Source organism: Protomyctophum bolini (assembly GCF_963924005.1).
Source record: "Protomyctophum bolini genome assembly, chromosome: 14".
NCBI lineage: Eukaryota > Metazoa > Chordata > Actinopteri > Myctophiformes > Myctophidae > Protomyctophum > Protomyctophum bolini.
In genome coordinates, this window is record NC_137875.1 from 28,913,466 (window position 1) to 28,936,486 (window position 23,021).

A 23,021-nucleotide genomic window follows, 5' to 3' on the forward strand; every position below is an offset into this window, starting at 1 on the left:
ACTGAATAAGACTGGGTATTGCCTACAACCTCACAATTCGATATCACGATATAGAGGCCACAATACCATATGTATTGATTTGCGATACACGTTTATTTTGAACAATGACTGTGTCCGACTCCTACAAAATTTACTTTTGCAGTCCTAGACCTAGACCACCGATTGCCAATGTTACCAAAAGATTGACATAAAATGTAAAGTTTCCTAATCAATTTGAAAAACAGTTAACATTTAAACAAAAAGCAATGAAATAAATACAAATACAAATGTTTTGAAGGAAATGAAATATCTTTACTTTTCTTTTTACTCATGTCTGAGTCTCAGACACAAACACACCATAGCTGATGTTGATGATTTCTCACGTCAGTGACGTCACACCCATTATTTCCTGCCGTATCGTATGGTAGTAGCCTCTGTATCGATACGATTATCAGCAAGGAATACAATTATTGCCGTATTCATTAATTGAGCCCTGCCCTAAAGCTGGGTAAGTAGGAAAAATCCAAACTATCCCTTTAAAGTTTGTAAGTTACATTTTAATAATATATCATTACAAAATGGGTAGGCACACAAGACTCACAAAACACATACAAATACAATCTTTATATAATAAAAAAGAGAATATCACTGACAGTTTGTTTTGAATCAAGTCTATAACTTGACATATTTTTGTATAAGTCCATCAATTGCCCCTAAGCTCACTCTGTATGACGCCTGGTGCTTCAAGGAGGAGAGAGGGTGTGATGACACCTGTTGTAGTCCAGTCTGAGTGGACAGAGATTCAGACTGAGTCTGACTCTCTGTTCCCTGGATACAGGGTGGTGTGACATCTGGGTTGGTCTGACAGGTCTCAGGCTTTAGCGAAGAAAGAACAGGAGATGACGAGCAGCGCTGCTGCCCACTAAGAGGCATTGTTTCCTGGATAGGTGTTGGGTAAGAGCCTGGGTGTGTCTGGAGCTTTTTCAGCAGACAAGATAATTGAGGGCTCAGTAGGAGAACCATGACTCCACCTACACAGAGGACTCTAGAACACACACACACACACAAATATAATAAAAACAATATATATATATATATATATATATAAATAAAGACATATCAGAATAGTGGCATTCATGCATGTGCACACACGTTTCTTAATATCAGAATACACTTGCATGCCCATACAGTACGTACACACACAACATCCTTGCATACTTGAGACAAACATACTGTATACACACAGTCAGTCACACACACACACCAACCTCTCCATCTCTGTAACAATGTGAATCAGCTTGGCAGCCATGTTTTCCTTGGTATCAAACTGCCTGCCAAATGGCAGATCACACAGAACAGCATCCACACTCCCGCTGGCCAGAGGGACCTCTGGGCACCACAGAGAAAAAAACACAACTTTCAGTTCAATGCATTCATCAGTCACTACTACCCGGTACACTATGTACTATTCTTTGCCATAGCCCACAATGCATAATGTTCTTTTGAGTGAGGAAAGGAAAGAAACTGCTTAATTTTAATTCTGCTATACTTGATGATGTGCATTAATTTGAATTTAGATCAAATACATTTTGGCTAATGTCAAAACGTAACATGCAATACCTAAATGTTGCAAAATGCAAATATGTAAAAAGTGTCGATGGTATTGTGTAAATCAACGGACCCCCAGATTGGTACGCATTAGCCATGGTCCATTTGTACACTCTGAGTTACAGACCTGTAAGGATTTATTTGGTTCCTAATTATCAGTCATTTAGCAGGGGACCTCCTGCATGGAACCTTTTCAAGGACCCATTGGGGACACCATGCCAGCAGTATGTCAAAATTAGAGAAATTATTAATATATACTGTACTCAAATATAATTCCCACAGGGTTTCCTACCCGTGGTTGAGGCCTTCAGCAGGTGAACTCTGTCTGCAAGGTTTGCAAATGCTACATTCTCATTGGCCTTCTGCAGCTGTCTGTCATCAATGTCCATGCCCAGAAAAAAGGCATCCTGACAGTAAGAGGAGAATGCTTAGAATGATTTCATATTACTTTAGATATACACTTTATCCATGATACAATGTGTTACAACTTACAATTAACCACTTTCAACCTAGCAACCAAAGTTGGGCAAACTTCCAAAAATGTTCATAAGTATTATTTCTATTTAAAAATATATATATATCTACAAGCTCACATTGTGTCACACAGTAATACTAGGTATGCACCAGTATGGAAATTCTTGGCCGATACAGATAATAATTTAGCCGATAGGCGATACCGATATTTGTTCATTTAGTGTAATTTTCCCCTTTTGTGCCAGCTAGGGAAACAAATACATCTTCTTTATAATATATGAAATCGCTGTTCAGAATCTGCAGAAACACAACATGGCTCTATGCATATACTGTACTCAATTTTGGAAATCACTCTTCCTCCTTCCGGGCCTCTTCCGACTTCCTTCACAAGTGATATTACAGATGATATTAATTAGTATCATCGGACAATAACACCTGTGAAGTTAGTTGGAAGAGGCCCGGAAGTATTTCCAAAAACACCTCAGCTGTGCTGAACTGAAAGTGACTGGAGTTAGTTAAAGGGACATTTCACAGCTAGAAGAAACTGCAGTCAATCAATGTTAATATTTGTAGTAGATAACAGTAGCACAATTTGAAATGTGCACTCTATGGCCAGAAAAATAATGTAATCTGTGTGTTTGACTAGGGTTTGAATGTATTGCTGAATTCCTACAATGACAAGAATGCTTTGCTGCACTGCTCCTGCTTGTGGAGAGGGGGAGGGCTGTCTTACTGAGACAACATGTAGTCCAAGGTAGATGGAATGGTCACCAACGTCATTTTCGCTATCATGCAATTCCAGACAGCAGATTCGTCGCACCATGGGAGCCAAACTACACCCGGAAGTTTGGTGGAATGCATTGGAGTCAATGAGAGCCCAGTGACCAGTTCATGAACACTAGAAACACTATTTCTGAATAACTGAGACCTTTTGTAAAGTAATCGCTTCTGGAAAACAACAGAAGACATATAAAACATTGTCTGCTGTGTTGCTTTTCCATGTGTACACTGTTTTATAGAGGTGCGAGACTGTCCGCCATGTCCTGTCTGGCAGCTAAATCTCGCGATACCTCCGATACAGGAACTCAAAGTTGTACGATTTATCACACACGTTACCGGCCGCAGTGAAATTTGTTTTCCGCATTTGACCCATCTCTTGGAGCAGTGAGCCGCAGCCAAGGAGTGGTGAGCTGCAGCTGTGCCGCGCTCAGGATTAATTTGATTAGTTGATTCGACCCCCCAATCCAACCCATTGATGCTGAGTGCCAAACAGGGAGGCACTGGGTCCCATTTTTACAGTCTTGGATCGAACCCCGACCTCCCAGTTTCAGGGCAGACACTCTAACCACAAGGCCACTGACTGGTGTCCCTGTCCCTGCTGCTGTTTAGATCCTCAAATAAAATGATGTACTGTGCACTACTGTGCGAGATTTGCCTCCCATGAAAGTGTCATGGTGGTCACGTGACCATGACCTTTCCTTCTATAAGCAAAAGGGGTGAAGTGGCCCATATGTTCATTTATTCATTTTTGCCAATACTGGTATTGACCGATAACTGTGTGGCCGATATAGTGTAAGTATTTAAATAGGTAGCCCATTTAGCTGAATTCTAGGACAGTTTTAAAACACAAACGATGAATAATTCACACTGGTTTATTATAAGTGGTTAATCCTGTTTTTAACCATTGTGTTAGACTCCATCCAAAGCAGAAACAAGACTCAACACTGGAATACAAGAAACTAGCCCAGGGCTAACAGGTGCTGTAAGAACAGGTCTAAATTAATCAGTAACCTAGGACCACATTTACCCTTAAACTAATGATAATGAACTTCCTTCAGGATAAATAACGTGTTTGTCTTTCTAACCTGTATAAAAGAGTTATGCCTGATTTATACGTGGCTTGTCGCAAACCGAAAACATTCACAACATATTGTGAGCTTATAGATCTTCTATTTCTTGTACGCAACACTGGCATGCAAATAAGTATGTATCGGCTTAGGGTGCTGACCTTCTGCTCCTGTGCACCTTCCAAAAGGATAGTTCCAACCCCACACATTGGATCTAAGACACAGAAACCTGGCTGGACAAAACACAGCAAAGACAATATTTGAACGAACATCGCAGGATGAGTTTCATGTACTGACCATACATGTATGGTCAAAGCATGTGTGAGAGTGGCTAAAACATTTTCAGATACAGCCTTAACATAAATATCAATTTGACTGATGTGTTTTATTGTCTACAAATAAAGCTAGGATCACTACATTTGTGGAAGTAAAATGCATCAGTATGTGAGAACCTGTATTTGGGCCAGAGCGCCCATAGCCCAGGCTACTGTACACCTCAGTCCGGTGGTTTTAATGTAGCTCCTGTTAGCTAAAGGCAATCTGAAGAAGAAAATTAAATGATCCAACAGTAAAAAACATAATATATTCATACAAGATCAATTATACACAAACTTGAGATACACTGAATAAAGCTGAAAATAAGTAAAGAAGTAGGGACAATCGCTCTGATACACTTGAGTAAAAGCAGATCAAATATCTAACCTTGTCAGTGGTATCCCCAGTAGACAATGGTCATCACTCAAAAACACATTGACCTGTAGAAGCAACACAAAAACACTATTTCACCATAATAGGGAGAATTCTTTCATTCACATATTCATATCACATATCACATATAATAAAATACATCTTGTAATTGTGTGTGAAGGATGGTACCTCCAACTTAGGATTCCTCAGGTCAACCTTCCAACCCAGCAGTCTGCAAAGGCCTGATCCAATCAGACCACTCAGCTCCTGTATGCAGTTACAATGCAAAGGAAGTGACCACAGACAACCTTAGTACAAGCAAACCAGCAAAGGACACAAAGTCCATGACATCATCACTGATTATATGCAAAAGAATGACCTGCGACATATTGTAAGGGTAGCGGTAGCAGCATCTTCTCCAGATATGACAACTACCACTAGCTGGCAACGAGAAAAACCTTCGTAATGTTTTTTATAAAAACAACTATTATACTCAAACACTATCCGACCGCTGGTATTGCTAGGGTTAATAATGAAGCAAGTTACAGATGTGTAAGGGTCCATTTGGAACCCCATGAAGGAACATTGGGGGTCCTGGACCACACATTGCAATACAGCCATTTAGAATCATGTGCAAATTGATACTATACAGCACCAGCATGATGAGGCATGCACACACGCACACACACACACACACGGTGGCAATTTCATAAAACCGCCTCAGTACCGCATGCGTGCGCACAGTCACACATACAGCAATAGATTATTCACGTGCTAGATAACTAACCAAGTATATTCTACATGTATACCTGTGTGCTGAACCATCTGGCTAGAGCTCCAGAGCACTTGCAGCTGATCCTAAAAGTGACAGGTTCTGTAGGAGAAGGTTGAAGCACTTTGTCCTCGCTGGGCTCCTGTAGTTCCGTTTCTTTTGTGTCTGTGGCCTCCACTTCAACATACAAAGTGATCAGAATAGTCATTTGACAATTGACATTGACTTGTGAAGTGCAGCAGAAAGCAGAAACTCTACTATTAATTCTAATATGGCCACATATTAATACTAAAGTAGATGTTGATGTATTTAGTACTTTTAGTTGGGAGTAATAGAAGTAGCAGAAAATGTGGTAGTAGCAGATGATAACAGCAGCGGGAATACAGTAGTAGTAGTGATTGCCTTGAAGGAGGTCTCTGACCAAAAGCTCATTATTATTTAAAAATAAATACAAATGTTGCACAGTTGGATATTATTTAGCTCCAGCATTTCATTACAAATGATTACCAAATAGTAATAAATGATAAAAATGTCTAAGAATTACGATTACATTTCAGTCAGTATCAGAAAGTAAATATTACCATGTTCCAGGCTGTCTCCGTACTTTCTCTTGGAACGGTGGTCTCTTAATGGTCTTATGTGGTCGTGGCTGTCCGGTTCCTTGCTACAGTCATACAGTGCTGCAGTTACTGTTGCATGGTTTCTACTTTTCCTGGCGCCACTCAACTCCCCATTTCTTTCTTCCGTTCCCATCTCCTCCTCCACTCGGTTACCTTTGACCACTGATGTCTCGTTCTCTTCTCCACCGTTTTCTTCGATGTTCATCCGACTAGATTTGTTAATCGCCTCTCCCGAGTCTCCCGCACCCTCATCATTATCCCTCTTTCTCTTACACTCTGGCGCCCGCGGTCCTTTACGTGCAACACTGCAAGACCCCTCAAGATGCTGTTGTTCACCAAGATGGTGCATCCCTCCCTTGCCTCCCTCTCTTTTGCTGTCAGTTAGTTTATCTTCCTCATCGTCCTCCCTCTGTTTCTTCCAGGTTTCTTTCAGTCCATCACTGCAAAACGTATCAATGCCACTAACCTCCTCATTCTTTCTCTCTGTCCATTTAGCTCCATCAACCACACTCTCTCTGCGTTCCCAATCTCTTTTTCTCATCCTACAATCCCCACTCTGCTTTTCCATCACTTTCCTGTCACTTTTCCTGTTCTTATCCTCCTCACATTGTCCCTTTGTTAGTCCTGTTGCTATGTTGTGTGAGTCGACAGAGGTGCCTTTGCAATCCAGCACCTCCTGCAGACGACTCCATGTCATTGCAGCACTGGTCCATTCACTTGCATCACCCAGCAGTCTAGACCGTAGTTCAAAGGCTGCCTTGGCTAAAAAGAATCAAGAAAATAATATAATTATAGAGCAGTGTTTCTCCTCCAGTGGAGAAACGGAAAGGAAGATAAAGTGCATTGACAGACAGTATTACAAAATTGTGGAAAACGAACATTAACAGAGGAGCACTATGTTATTTAATATTCAATACATACACCTAGAATGTCTGTGATCTTGCATACATTTCATGTATTCCAAATACACATCCATAGATCGGTCCTATCCTCCGCACACGGTTAGCAGACTGACCTCGTCGGCATTTAAACTTGTAGCGGTGCGTGTGTACTCACCCAATAATTAATTCCAAGACTTGGAGTCAGATATTGTTCTCTAGTTTCATATCCATTTAAAAGTTGTGGCAGAAGGTTTAGTAAAATATCTCCACTTTTCCACGAGCTGCACACATTCTCTCCAGGCGAGGGGTCCGGAATGAGTGCAGGACTGAACATATCAAAACTTCCTTTGGGAAGCACAAATATATGGGACACACAATTGGCAGGTGGTGTGATTAATTACCCCACACCAAAGGCAACGCACCAGTCAATTGTGTGCCCCATACGTTTGTGCTTCTCAAACATTGCTTCTTCCAGAAGGAACTTTTCATATGTTCAGTCCAGTCATTTCAGGTCCGGCCTCGTCACTGACAGAGAATATGTTTTACTAAACACACCTTTTCTGCCAGAGCTTTCAAATGGATTAGAGGACGACATCTGACCTCAAGTCTTAGGAATACATTTTTGGGTGAGTACACACGCACCACTACAAGTATAAATGCAGACAAGGTCAGTCTGCTAATCATGTGCGGATAGGATAGGTGTATTTGGAATACATGAAATGTATCACAGACATCTAAGGCTAACAGTACATATACTTTAGTTTGTGTTTTGATAATTTCATCAATAGCAACCAACAATGAGTCAACAGGTCAAGGATTTATTCCTTGCTTAGTTTTCTTTGATGTAACACAAATGTGTTACAAGGATTAATCCTGTGTGTTCTCAATTTCAGGACTATCTATCTCTCATCTTATTTTTATCCATCTTCATGCACTTTATTTGGAGTCAGACAGTTTCAGACAATCTTATTTTGTCTTGATATACTATACCACCTGTAATGCATTACTGAAGGTATGCTGACACAGCTGACCTGAGCTAAAGTGGCCAGGCAGCTTCACGGGCAAGTCTTGTCTCAGCAGAAGGAAGAGTCTCTCTGCAGACTTGAGCTCTCTGACTCTGTCGATCCCTGCAGAGGTGCTGAACAGCACCTTACCTGTTGCCTGACAAACCTGTACAAAAAACACCAAACAACACAATTAGTCAGAGGATATTAATCAAATCTGGGAATACATTTCTTCACCAATGTGTTTGTAAGGGTGTCTACTAACATATACATATAACATTTCTATTCAACCACCCTAGGGGAATTTTTGACAGCTGCTGAAAGTTGGGGTACCATACAACCAATATAAGGCAAAATGTTCTAAATTTCATTATGCTTTAAGTAGCATGTGATGTGTCAAACTAGGGGTTTTTCCTGATTTTGAATCCATTCCAAGCATTAGTTTTGCACGAAAAACACTCCTTGGGCTAAAAACGACCATAGCCTTCATTACAAATGTGATGAGGACAGCACAGTTGGGCAATTGGCCCTAACTTTCAGCAGCTGTCAAAAATTCCCCTAGGGTGGTCGAATAGAAACCAATGGGATATGTTAGTAGACACATTTACAAACACATTGGTGAACATTATACTGATAATATTCCCTGACTAAATGAACACCAGAGAGCAAACAACAGTGTTGTTTGACAGTAGTAGTGGTTCTAGCCTTGGATCATTGATTGATTGATTAACAGTTTGCAGAATTACAGTACATTTCAAGTACAACTCAATACAACAACTGTTAACTGTGAGTGGACGACAGCATAAAGCATTACACTTGTTTACAATAGGGCCCACCATTTTCAATTCATCAAAACAATTACAGACGTACGAATATACACAACTATATAGTCAAAACAGGAAATCATCATAGGGGAGGTAAACATTAGGAGGTTGACATTAAGGAAGTATTTAGACAGGTACATGGGTATCTTGGTGGTGTATCGAATCTTGTGGACCAGACCCATTGCAAGATGCTGTACTCTGTCGTCAACTCTAAGCCATTCCAGCCTATCAAAGTGGGCAAAGTGGGTTCGGGGAGTGAGGCCAAGTAGTAGCCTGACCAGTTTGTTTTGGGAAGTCTGGAGCCTAGTTTTAAGGGCCTTAGAGATGCTGTGGTACCAGGAGGTGCATGCATAGTCAAAGAAACCTTGTACGAGGGCTCCTGTTAGGGAGGTGTTTTTGTTGACCAGTGAGGAGATCCTGTATAGGAATCTTGTTCTTTGGTTGACTTTTTTTATTACGCTGGTGGCCATCTTATCACCGGAAAGATTTGCCTCCAGGATGGAACCTAGGTAGGTAATTTCCGCAGTATTTGCCAGTGTTGTATCTGGTCCATACCATACTGTTAAAACTGGGAGAGCACTCAATGAAGTTTGTGGGACACGGCAGACAGAGCAGATGAGATGTTGTTGTTTATTTCAGCGAAGTACAGCACGGCACACAGGTTAAGGCTCACGCCAGCCAGAATGGCCTGACGTGCTCCACACACAGGGCTGACGCCCGAACTGACTGAAATGGTCGTATTCTAGGTAGCTATTTAAGCATCTTACATGGGTGTAGGGTGTCGACAGAAAGATGCATACACTTTTAGAGACAAGTCCTTTGATCAACCAGTCTGTTCCTTCATGTCAACACACTCCTTTGTCATACAAACAGCCACAGGAGAGGCTCCAGGAGTGTAAACAAACCATCACCCTGGTCCCTGAGAAGAGGGTCTCAGGCCGACACCCACAGCTGAACACACATGCAGGAACACAGTTCAACACACATTACTTAGAATTATGGAATTCCAGAATGATTCCACACCAGCATCCACCTCTGATGTTTGATGTGGTCGCTCAAATAGAGGAGGCATGTGTCAGTGGAGTGGGATGTTCTGAAACTTGATTGGAATTCATACATTAATTTGTTTGTGGCAAGATACTTTTCAACCTGTTCATAGACTATTTTTTCCATCACTTTCGAGATGGAGCTAAGAATAGAAATAGGGCTGTAGTTGCCGGGGTCTAATTTGCTCCCTTTCTTGTGCAGGGGGGTTACTTTGGCCAGTTTAAAATCTTGGGGGACCTGTTCCTGTTTGATGGAGGTTTATTATGTGGGTGATGGGGCAGAGTCTGGCAGAGTCTCTGAGAAATTTGGAGGGAATATTGTTATGGCCAGTGGCCTTAAGTGGGTTGAAGGGCACACAGTCTTTTAAGTACCTCCTCAGTTGTTAAGACAATCATAGATAGACTTTATCGAGTCTGACTATTCTTTGCAAATATAACATTACAGACAGTGGTATGATTATACAACGATGCTAAAAGCATAACAGAAAAAGCCCTGAGGGCTTATTTCCATTGTGGTCCTGTATACCAAAGCAAAAGTTAGACTCGATAACATACGATAGTCTAGCCCCTCTCGGAACCCTCCATAAAGCTTTTATGAAATTTGGATGTCGCTGGGGTAAAGTCTGAAAAATGTCAGAAACTTTACTACCATTGGGTTCTGCTTGTGGGGCTAACGATAGTCTAAACTTAGCCCCTCTGAGTCGGAACCCTCCGTAAAGCTGAAACTTCAGTAGCATTGGGTTCTGACTTGTAGGGCTAGTATAAACTAAGAATATGAGTCGCAACGTCACATGACACAGTCATGTTTCAGGGGCTATAGTAAGAAGTAGAACGTATACATAAAGTGAAATAGTAGTTAAAGCGAAAGTCGGTGTGTATTTGTGTATATTAAAAAAGTACTCACATCTTCAGCTGCAAGCTTCGACTTTACCTCTTCAACTAAAAATTGCTCCATACCTTTACCAGCAGTGCAATAATATCGAACAGCACTCGCACAAGTCGGCTCCCCCATAACGTGTTTTCTTTGATAATAGGAATAGGAACAAATATTCGTGTTTAAAATTACAACCTCACATGGTCTGATTGTGTGCTGAGGATGGCCATATTGTTTTTTCTTCTTCAATGTTTACATCGGAAACGGAAGTAAACCACTGCAGTGGCGGGTTGTTCCCAGTAGGAGTCTCCCCTTTACAGCCAAAGCGTCACTGCGTTTCTTATGCAAATTCTAACAATTTTACATAATTATATTATTGGTAGGCTACTGTAATACAGTACCAACAATATAATTATGTAAAATAGTTTTGAATTTGAATTTGAATAATGCTAATCTGTTACAAGGAGCATACAGTAACTGTATGCTGATATGCTCCTTGACAGATTGGCATTATTTAAATGACAAAAAACTAAAGCCACAGAAGGTCACTGTGATAGCCAGTGGGTGTTTTGAGTGTGTCTGAACAGGTGTTCATCACTACAGAATAAAGTGCAAACAAATCCTCAGGCAGGTACAACTATAAGTGCATCCACACAAGTCTTTTAATCTATCTCATTATCTCTGTAGTCTGTTCTTCACTCTCTTTTATCACTTTTCCTTGTTTAGGCTATACCTCTCCATCTGTTTTTTCCCTTTACCTAGTTTCCTTGTCTGTCTGTCTGTCTGTCTGTCTGTCTGTCATGCCTGCCTGCACATTTTCTGTCAGAGATAGTTACGTTTATATACTTTTGAACAGTATTTTACAGTATTTCAATGTTTTTGCATTCACTTAGTATAAAAAACATTTGCGACAAGTAGCAGCAAATTTATTCAAATGTAATTGAATTAAGGTTAGTTGCTCTGTTTATAATGGAATTTCTATGTACCGATAGGTCATTTGCTGTAAGCAGTGTAGGGTATAAACAGTGTACACACAATGATTTGTATTTCTTTTGACATCCTTCTCCTGTCACAGCAGCTCACAAATCTCGCTACTGCGTTTGTGCATTGTTGTACTTCACCCAACCGTTTTCCCCATTTTGCCTTGCCTATTCCATGGTGCATTGAAACGTGGTCACATCCAGTCACAGCATGAGATGGTAATAGTTGATTTAACAGCAGACAGTATAAACTGTATCCCAAGCAACAAAAATAATTTGTAGGCCTACTTGCTATGGCATTGATGATGTTACATCTATATGACTGGTTCTAGGGTGAAGGTGGATGGCGGGAAGAAAGATAACAAAATGCCAAAGCTCTGCTCTCTGCCACCGACATCAGAGGCCTCCAAGGAAAACGTGAAGAGAGCCCCTTTCCAATGTTCCATCTATTTATTTTTATTTATTTGCTTATTTGCTTATTTACACACAAAAAATATGTGTAAATAATAATTAGCAAGAATGCTAATTTCCATCTGCAAAAACAAAGAAACCATCCAGTTGTAGCCTAGCCTACTACAAGTTGCAAGCATTAAGTAGAGAACGTTTTATTCTCCATTTCTATTAGCATGTTCATTGACCTAAAAAACATCTTTACAAAAACTAAATACATGCAACAATTGCATACCCCACTTGGTTTATAGTTAATTCATTATAATTATTTTAAATTTCTCAAAATAAATTTAAAAATAAAAAAAGCTCCCACCCCACCTCAGATGGATGGACGGATAGGGGCAAAATCAGTCACGGTTACGCTTCCGGCCTGGTTGAGAACATAATAGGCTATTCAACCATGCACTAGCATATTGATCAGGTTACTCCTTACAAAATACTTGTAAACGCACAGACTGTTCCTGTGGATTATGTCTTCTTTCAACAAAAATGTATAAATAATCGTTTTTTGGTGTGTGGCAGGGCATAAGCTCCTTTTTACTGCCAGTGGAAGTGTAGGTATGGATTGTGGTCCTGGTCTGGTAGTTATTCCACTTAAGGCCATTGGCAATCACCTAGGGGATGTGGCCATGAAAACCATTCAGGTCCGACAATACCCCAACCCATGTATGAGCAGACTGTAGAAGGTACAGAGTCCTGCGGTGTAGATGGAAATGATACAAGCTATCATTATAATGTCCAGTTTTCCATAGGTTTGCTGCCAACATAGAACCTGGACAATAAAAAGCCTACTGTATACTATAGGGCCTACACACACTGAAGAAAGTTATGGATTATTGTATGTTAGTTTGTCACTGCTCCCCTTAACATTTTCTTCTAATTTAAATAAAAACATTTAGGCTATAGGCCTATACCAGGATTGTTGAAAAACCTGAAAACAAGTTTAAATAATTAAACTTATGCTGAGTGTGAATACATGACCCGATGAAGATCCTGTGAGATCAAAACGTTGTCTTTAACTTTAGTAATTCCTTTGCCTAAGAATGGTGCGCACTTTATCCCTGCTGTACCACTGAAGTGCCCTAGAAGTCGTGGACTTTTTGGAGTAAGATTTTCATATGTCAGCAGCAATACACCAAGTCTCTCATCAGTTCGTCTCCCTCTTTATCTTAAAATTTGGTTCGGTGACCGTCTTCATCAGCCCGTAATATTGGATGTATCCATGTAGAAAGGGGACATTAATACTCCTTTCACCAGCTGCCATTTAGAATAATTATTCCCAACAGTCCTGAATAATATGCATTAACTCCACAAAATGGCTGCCACCCAGCCCCATATGTGGCATGATCTATCGCTTTGTATTCGCTTGTTTTCATTCGCTTCCACGCCCCATAAACACAGAACAGAAGGAGTTTGGAGTGAGGAAAAATGACAGAAACTGAGAATCTAAGGGGGAGAGGGAGAGAGAGACACACACACACACACACACACACACACACACACACACACACACACACACACACACACACACACACACACACACACACACACACACACACACACACACACACACAGACAGACAGACAGACAGAAAATGGAGACAGACAGGCAGATCTGAAGAGGAAAAGATAGAGAGATAAACAGAGAAAAGAGAGGACAGGAGGAGAGACACGGCATAAATTATGTGCACATACAGAGAGTTGATTGAAGGGAACTAAGGGTAATGTGGAGCAAACACACAGGAGCACAGAGTCACAAATTCATCAATACACCCGGCTAATTACCACAGTCCTCCTCCTCCAGATTATGTGCTGTGTCAACACAAACACGTTGACTTATGAATAGAAATATCAATGGATATAATGACAGAGAGAGTGAGACAGCAAGAGAAGAGACGGGGAAGGAATGAGAGGGGTACCAACAAAGAAATGGAGAGAGAGAACAGAAATAGGTGTGTGATGAAAAGAGAACAAAAACTAAAGACAAACACAGAAGGCAAATTACTTTTACACCGTGTAACTAAAAAAGATCTGAACAGTTCTTTCCTCTGGGTGTGACGGCCAGCATAATGTTGAGATGAGATTAGGCACAGGTATTATATTGTATAGCACAGTTCACACAGAAAGGCAATTCAAAGGTCTTTACATAAGACATAAATAAACATTTAACCACATAAGCCCTCACCTTGCAAAAAAATTGAAACTTTGTGAGCTTCTAAAATCTTTAACACGTTTAGGGACAAAATTGTGCTGCTATACTAACACCACATCATTGTTTTTTAGATATCTTGTTTTTGGGACCAAAGTGCTGGACAGACATATGGAAACCTGGCAATTCAATTAGGAGATATCTTGTGTGTAAGTGGGGTTACCAAAATCATTAAGGTTCATCCTCCAGGGAACATGAAGGCGCTCTGTAGTCTACACATTTCATAGCAGTCTGTCCGCTCATAATATTTAGATATCTGGTGTGTAAGTGAAAAGCTTTGGCTTAAGATGGCGCTATCCACTATGGCATGTGTTCACCAATATATGTGGACTGTTAGTGGTCGCTGGTCTGGGGAGCAAGAAGGTGAACATTCGAAATGTCATGTCAATCCAGCCAATCATTTTCAAGATATCCTGTTGGAATCAATGTGTTGGATGGGGGGGGGGGGGGGGGGGGGAGAAGAAGTAAACAAATTAGGGATGGCATTCTTCTTCATTTTGCCCAAATATAATTAAAGAATAAAAAAAACTCAAATGTATCCAATATCCTACTCTATCCATTCTGAGCTCAGCCACAATTTGACATTTGCTTCTAGTACAGCTGCTTCCTGTCAGTTTCTCCTCAAAGGTTCAATTAACATTGTATTTGATGCTTAATCAATAAGATTTTGAACCATTGTGGAGGAGTGCCGATTTAATCCACATTAGACGCAACACAAACATTTTGTCAACACGTTGTCAATAAATTGAAGACCAACTTATCACAAAATTGTGGTAGGCCTATATCTGTCTTGTAAACATAATCAGTGGTTTCTCTCGGTTTTGTGGACCCTAAAACCTTGCCTTCAACAGGAAGCCCCCCACACACACAACATATGTAAAAGGCTAATCAGTGTCTCATATCAGTGTCTCAGCTCTCTCGTGTGTGTGTGTGTGTGTGTGTGTGTGTGTGTGTGTGTGTGTGTGTGTGTGTGTGTGTGTGTGTGTGTGTGTGTGTGTGTGTGTGTGTGGCAAACAACTGACAGCATGATGATTATGCAAGTTGAAACTGAGTTCAGTCTGTTACTCTGTTTAGTCCTTTGGATAAAGACGGAGAGAGAGAGATGCATGGGGATAAAGCATTTCTCAAACCTTTACTACTAATCTAAGTAGGCTGTCACACATTGCCAAGCTGTGTGTGTCTGCGTGCGACCGTGCGTGTGTGCGTGCGGAATACATTTAAATATTTACCCCTCCCTGACGAGTTTGTCAAGTGTGTGAAGAGAGAGAACTTTGACAGCAGTGCACGCATCTCTGAGATAGGGAGAAAGGAAGAAGTGAGGAGGAGAGGAGAAAGGCACAAAAACGGAAGGAGGGGAGAAAGAGGGAGAAAAACTTAAGGGAGGGAGAGTAGAGAGAGGTGAAAGGAAGAAAATAGTAAGGGGAAGAGAGAAAGTGCATGGATAGAACAGAGGGAGGGAGCAATGCATAACAATGCAAAAAATAGTTTTCAAGTGTTTTGCACAAACGTCAGTAGCATTACAAAGTTATGGATAATAACTTTGTAATGGATAATGGATAAAGGATAATGAGTTTTATGGTGGGTAGATCTTGTTGAGCTGTACTAGACTGGTGCCCAGCTATAGAGCACAGAGCCAGTAACGATGGAAGTTAACCACCCTGTTATGCAATACCCGTTGTACCCGTTCCACCCATCTGGAGATTTCTGTATCTGTCTCTCTGTGTCCCTTTATTCCTATGGAGTGCTGTGATGTCAGAACAGGCCAACTCGATCCACCGGGGACTGCACTCCCTGTGGGGGTGTGGAACGTGTGTGTCAAATTTTAAGTCGGTGGGGCGAACGGTTCTCGAGTTACGTGCATTACAGCCGTACACACGTAGCCTACAGACAGACATACAGATAGACAGAGACGTGGTGCATTTATAGATAGATAGAAAGATAGATATCTCTCAAGTACTCCTGCCCTATAGGCTATGTGCCAGCTGATGTAGGCTAATAGGGATGAGTAGTATTAGGGCTGCAAGAAATCTTATGGAGTCGGCCTGGTCAGGCCTGACCGGAAAAAAAGGATAGTCATTTTGTATTTTAAAACAGAATGCCAGAAGCCAGAGGGACCGATTTAACCAATTATAAAATAAATTAATCTATCTAACTATAAATGCACCAATAAGTCTATGTGTGTCTGTAAGCCACGTAACTCGAGAACCGTTCGAGCACGCACGCACACACACACGAGCACACACACACACACACACACACACACACACACACACACACACACACACACACACACACACACACACACACACACACACACACACACTCACTCACTCTCTCTCTCTCTCTCTCTCTCCCTCTCCCCTGGCAGTGGCCTTCAGCCAGTAAACAGAGCATCTGGCTGACAGAATACATCTGTAGACGATAGCAGAAAAGAACGAGGAGATACGGAAAGAGCTTGGGGGGAGGGGGGGAGGTGTGTGGAGCAAGTGAAAGTGAGTGAAAGTGAAAGGAGTAAATAAGACAGAGGGAAGGAAGGAAGCAGAGGAAAGGAAGGGAGGGAGGGAGAGAGGTAAGTAAAGGATGGATGCAGAAATGGAGGGAATGAGTGAAAGAGACAGATGAATGTATGAATCTATTTGAGTGCGTGCGTGCGTCCGTGCCTGCGTGCGCCCACACACATGCATGCGGCTGTACCACATGACATCCTACTATGAATGCTATGGCAACGGGTATTGCATACTAGCTTCCCAACTTACATCATTCCCAAGTAATTCCCAGGTCTAGTTAGGGTGAAATGGCAGAAACATGCACATGTAGGCTATTTTAGCAGTGTTTGTGAATATCATTAGCTGACAGGTCTCAACTCCCTTGCCCCATATAAAAAAAAGGGAGACTGTTATAGTCTATAGTAGCCAGCCCATAGAGCCCCATTGTGAACCCGGACATGTTGAGTACACCAAGGTTTTATGTTAGAAATGTTTAGTATGGGTCCTTAGTATGTAGAAACTGCAGGATGCTAACTTGCATATTATGTTGGGCAATTTTCATAATTGGCATAATATGTGACCATACCAATTACAACCTATAGAAGGCAAAATATTCAAAATGTCATCATGCTTTATGTAGCATGTGATGTGTCAAACTAGGAGGTTTTTCATGATGCTGAATCCATTCCAGGCATTAGTTTTGCAAAAACGGCCAATGCCGTCATCACAAATTGATGTCAGCACATTTGGGCAAGTGGGCATGGGCGTTTTAAGCCCAATGAGTGTTTTTCTTGCAAAACTAATGCTTGGAATGGATTCAGCATCATGAAAAAACCCTAGTTTGACACATCACATGCTAGATAAAGCATGATGAAATTTTGAATATTTTGCCTTCTATATTTTGGTTCTATATGAAAATTGCCCAACATAATGCAAGTTAGCATCTGGCAGTTTCTACATGCTGGGGACCCATACTAAACATTTCATAAAACGTACGTTGGTGTACTCAACATGTCCGAGTTCACTTTTTGGCTACTAGGCTATTAAGGCTCTGTCCCATTTAAGAAATAAAAAAACAGTCAACCTGTAAGCTTTGTAAGCCTGTCATTATTTCAGAGAGATTAGGAACGCTTCATACCGCTAGGTGGAGCTATAGTTTTACCGCAGTCCTATCATACTCTTCTCCGCGGTTGTCTTGTTTGTGTCTCTTCAGTTCAGAAAGCTCTGAGGAGTACAAATCCCATATGCTGGAATTACTGTTTAACAATGTGATTGGCTGTAATGAACCAACTAGCCAATCATATCGCAATCCACCCCGGCTATGGGATCTAAAGACAATCTTCTTGCTGCCTTTTGTAAATAGGTTACTACTGGGCTCCGTCTTATGAGCTAATTTAGAACTTCCTGTCTGAGAGCTAGCTAATTTAAGACATCCGGTTGCCTTCAGAATAAGATAAGGTTATTTAATTCGTTAATTAAATAATTATTACATTACATTATTAGTATTATTATTACATTACAGTTATTGTAAAGACACACATTATGTTTCTGTGTAAAAATAAGTAATTAAATAACATAAAAAAGTTATCTAAATGGATAAATGCTATTCACTGGAGTGCATGGACTTTATAAAGTGGACACTGGACAAAAGACGGCTCCGCGAGGCAACTATCTGGACATACCCACGCGTTCGGGGAGATGTCCTCTACCACACCCCACTCTCCGCTAAGCGGGAGAGGTGTAAAATTCAGAGCAGCAGAGATTCTACTGGTTGTCAATGCAAAAAAAAATACCGTTTCCGGACCCAGACTGGACACTGGACAAAAGACGGCTCCGCGAGGCAACTATCTGGACATACCCACGCGTCTGGGGAGATGTCCTCTACCACACCCCACTCTCCGCTAAGCGGGAGAGGTGTAAAATTCAGAGCAGCAGACCTTCTATTGGGGTCAACACTCAAAAAGTGCCGTTTCCAGACCCAGAATGGACACTGGACAAAGAGGCCTCCGCGAGGCAACTATCTGGACATACCCACGCGTCCGGGGAGATGTCCTCTACCACCCCACAGTCTCCGCTAAGCGGGAGAGGTGTAAAATTCACAGCAGCAGAGCTTCTACTGGGGTCAATGCAAAAAAAATACCGTTTCCGGACCCAGACTGGACACTGGACAAAAGACGGCTCCGCGAGGCAACTATCTGGACATACCCACGCGTTCGGGGAGATGTCCTCTACCACCCCACAGTCTCCGCTAAGCGGGAGAGGTGTAAAATTCACAGCAGCAGAGCTTCTACTGGGGTCAATGCAAAAAAATGTACCGTTTCTGGACCCAGAATGGACACTGGACAAAAGACGGCTCCGCGAGGCAACTATCTGGACATACCCACGCGTTCGGGGAGATGTCCTCTACCACCCCACAGTCTCCGCTAAGCGGGAGAGGTGTAAAATTCACAGCTGGAGCCCTTCTACTGGCGTCAATGCAAAAAAATTACCGTTTCCGGACCCAGAATGGACACTGGACAAAAGACGGCTCCGCGAGGCAACTATCTGGACATACCCACGCGTTCGGGGAGATGTCCTCTACCACCCCACAGTCTCCGCTAAGCGGGAGAGGTGTAAAATTCACAGCTGGAGCCCTTCTACTGGCGTCAATGCAAAAAAATTACCGTTTCCGGACCCAGAATGGACACTGGACAAAAGACGGCTCCGCGAGGCAACTATCTGGACATACCCACGCGTCCGGGGAGATGTCCTCTACCACCCCACAGTCTCCGTTAAGCGGGAGAAGTGTAAAATTCACAGCAGCAGAGCTTCTACTGGGGTCAATGCAAAAAAATGTACCGTTTCTGGACCCAGAATGGACACTGGACAAAAGACGGCTCCGCGAGGCAACTATCTGGACATACCCACGCGTTCGGGGAGATGTCCTCTACCACCCCACAGTCTCCGCTAAGCGGGAGAGGTGTAAAATTCACAGCTGGAGCCCTTCTACTGGCGTCAATGCAAAAAAATTACCGTTTCCGGACCCAGAATGGACACTGGACAAAAGACGGCTCCGCGAGGCAACTATCTGGACATACCCACGCGTTCGGGGAGATGTCCTCTACCACCCCACAGTCTCCGCTAAGCGGGAGAGGTGTAAAATTCACAGCAGCAGAGCTTCTACTGGGGTCAATGCAAAAAAATGTACCGTTTCCGGACCCAGAATGGACACTGGACAAAAGACGGCTCCGCGAGGCAACTATCTGGACATACCCACGTGTTCAGGGAGATGTCCTGTACCACACCCCAGTCTCCGCTAAGCGGGAGAGGTGTAAAATTCACAGCTGGAGCCCTTCTACTGGGGTCAATGCAAAAAAAATACCGTTTCCGGACCCAGAATGGACACTGGACAAAAGACGGCTCCGCGAGGCAACTATCTGGACATACCCACGCGTCCGGGGAGATGTCCTCTACCACCCCACAGTCTCCGCTAAGCGGGAGAGGTGTAAAATTCACAGCTGGAGCCCTTCTACTGGGGTCAATGCAAAAAAAATACCGTTTCATAAGTGCTTGTTCAGTTGATATTGGTAACAGCCTACACATAGAGGATGTGGATGGAATTAGTGAATGTCCAGTTATTGGCGATGCCTTGACCACAGATACGAAACAGAGTAATGATGAAGCTGACAAGATTGCTTTAGAGATTCTACAAATTAACACATCTGCTACACCCATGAAAATGCGTGTGAACAGAAGGTGTGCCAAACATCCACTAGATGCTAATGAATGGGTCATGCCAAGTAAAAGGGCTGTCTATTGCATTTGCCAAGCGCCAAATGACCGAAATAAAGCTATGATTGCATGTGACCTCTGTGGAGCCTGGTTTCATATGGACTGTCTGGGAGTTTCACCTAGTCGAGACTTTGACAAACTCAATTATGCGTGTTTATCCACTACTTGCAATCATGAGCCATTGACACAGGGGATTTTATATACTGAAAAGAATAGCAGTGTTCATGTGCAGACTATAAAGCCTGAAAAGAATAGCAGTGTTCATGTGCAGGAAGACAGCACTAGTGTAGATTAATCACATTTAAATCAAACCAACAGTGTTCATGTGCAGCCTATAAAGCCTGAAAAGAATAGCAGTGTTCATGTGCAGGAAGACAGCACTAGTGTAGATGAATCACATTTAAATCAAACCAACAGTGTTCATGTGCAGGAAGACAGCACTAGTGTAGATGAATCACATTTAAATCAAACCAGCAGTGTTCATGTGCCTATAAAGCCAGTTGTTGTGCACCACACATTTCATGAGAGCACTGTACATAATCATTCTGTACAGACTCTGAGTCTAGATGCTGTAGAAATAGATCACTCGTATAGTCGTATAGCACTGTACAGAATCAGTCTGTACAGACTCTGAGTCTAGATGCTGTAGAAATAGATCACTCGTATAGCACTGTACAGACTCTGAGTCTAGATGCTGTAGAAATAGATCACTCGTATAGCACTGTACATCAGTCTGTACAGACTCTGAGTCTAGATGATGGTACTGTTCAGAGTGTCATGGGACTATCTAGTGCTCCATTAGGACCCTTCAAACACAGTGCCATTGAACCATGCATGCAGAGCCATTTTGAGCATTGACCCCAGTAGAAGGGCTCCAGCTGTGAATTTTACACCTCTCCCGCTTAGCGGAGACTGGGGTGTGGTACAGGACATCTCCCTGAACACGTGGGTATGTCCAGATAGTTGCCTCGCGGAGCCGTCTTTTGTCCAGTGTCCATTCTGGGTCCGGAAACGGTAATTTTTTTGCATTGACCCCAGTAGAAGGGCTCCAGCTGTGAATTTTACACCTCTCCCGCTTAGCGGAGACTGGGGTGTGGTACAGGACATCTCCCTGAACACGTGGGTGTGTCCAGATAGTTGCCTCGCGGAGCCGTCTTTTGTCCAGTGTCCATTCTGGGTCCGGAAACGGTAATTTTTTTGCATTGACCCCAGTAGAAGGGCTCCAGCTGTGAATTTTACACCTCTCCCGCTTAGCGGAGACTGTGGGGTGGTAGAGGACATCTCCCCGGACGCGTGGGTATGTCCAGATAGTTGCCTCGCGGAGCCGTCTTTTGTCCAGTGTCCATTCTGGGTCCGGAAACGGTAATTTTTTTGCATTGACCACAGTAGAAGCTCTGCTGCTGTGAATTTTACACCTCTCCCGCTTAGCGGAGACTGGGGTGTGGTACAGGACATCTCCCTGAACACGTGGGTATGTCCAGATAGTTGCCTGGCGGAGCCGTCTTTTGTCCAGTGTCCATTCTGGGTCCGGAAACGGTAATTTTTTTGCATTGACCCCAGTAGAAGGGCTCCAGCTGTGAATTTTACACCTCTCCCGCTTAGCGGAGACTCGGGTGTGGTACAGGACATCTCCCTGAACACGTGGGTATGTCCAGATAGTTGCCTCGCGGAGCCGTCTTTTGTCCAGTGTCCATTCTGGGTCCGGAAACGGTAATTTTTTTGCATTGACCACAGTAGAAGCTCTGCTGCTGTGAATTTTACACCTCTCCCGCTTAGCGGAGACTGGGGTGTGGTACAGGACATCTCCCTGAACACGTGGGTGTGTCCAGATAGTTGCCTCGCGGAGCCGTCTTTTGTCCAGTGTCCATTCTGGGTCCGGAAACGGTAATTTTTTTGCATTGACCCCAGTAGAAGGGCTCCAGCTGTGAATTTTACACCTCTCCCGCTTAGCGGAGACTGTGGGGTGGTAGAGGACATCTCCCCGGACGCGTGGGTATGTCCAGATAGTTGCCTCGCGGAGCCGTCTTTTGTCCAGTGTCCATTCTGGGTCCGGAAACGGTAATTTTTTTGCATTGACCACAGTAGAAGCTCTGCTGCTGTGAATTTTACACCTCTCCCGCTTAGCGGAGACTGGGGTGTGGTACAGGACATCTCCCTGAACACGTGGGTATGTCCAGATAGTTGCCTGGCGGAGCCGTCTTTTGTCCAGTGTCCATTCTGGGTCCGGAAACGGTAATTTTTTTGCATTGACCCCAGTAGAAGGGCTCCAGCTGTGAATTTTACACCTCTCCCGCTTAGCGGAGACTGGGGTGTGGTACAGGACATCTCCCTGAACACGTGGGTATGTCCAGATAGTTGCCTCGCGGAGCCGTCTTTTGTCCAGTGTCCATTCTGGGTCCGGAAACGGTAATTTTTTTGCATTGACCACAGTAGAAGCTCTGCTGCTGTGAATTTTACACCTCTCCCGCTTAGCGGAGACTGGGGTGTGGTACAGGACATCTCCCTGAACA

The 23,021-nt window shown here is 42.8% G+C and overlaps 1 protein-coding gene across 1 annotated transcript; it reads right to left on the bottom strand.

Moving 5' to 3' along the window:
- thumpd2 (THUMP domain containing 2) lies at positions 1–10,847 on the bottom strand. The gene is made up of 11 exons (XM_080781894.1): positions 10,647–10,847; positions 7,900–8,038; positions 5,949–6,749; positions 5,405–5,544; positions 4,785–4,862; positions 4,611–4,663; positions 4,361–4,448; positions 4,070–4,141; positions 1,880–1,994; positions 1,248–1,368; positions 1–1,024 (listed from the first exon to the last, which is right to left on the bottom strand). Exons 1-11 carry the CDS (start codon positions 10,752–10,754, stop codon positions 652–654), a joined length of 2,088 nt encoding a protein of 695 aa, XP_080638020.1. The 5' UTR covers positions 10,755–10,847; the 3' UTR covers positions 1–651.
- Between the last annotated feature and the right edge of the window lie 12,174 nt (positions 10,848–23,021).

Coding starts and splice junctions, on each gene's coding strand:
- thumpd2 (XM_080781894.1), bottom strand. CDS start 10,754: ATGGGGGAGCCGACTTGTGCGAGTGCTGTTCGATATTATTGCACTGCT. Junction 6,750..7,899: donor GCCTGGCCACTTTAGCTCAG/GTCAGCTGTGTC, acceptor GATTCTTTTTAG/CCAAGGCAGCCTTTGAACTA. Junction 5,545..5,948: donor CGGAGACAGCCTGGAACATG/GTAATATTTACT, acceptor TGTATGTTGAAG/TGGAGGCCACAGACACAAAA.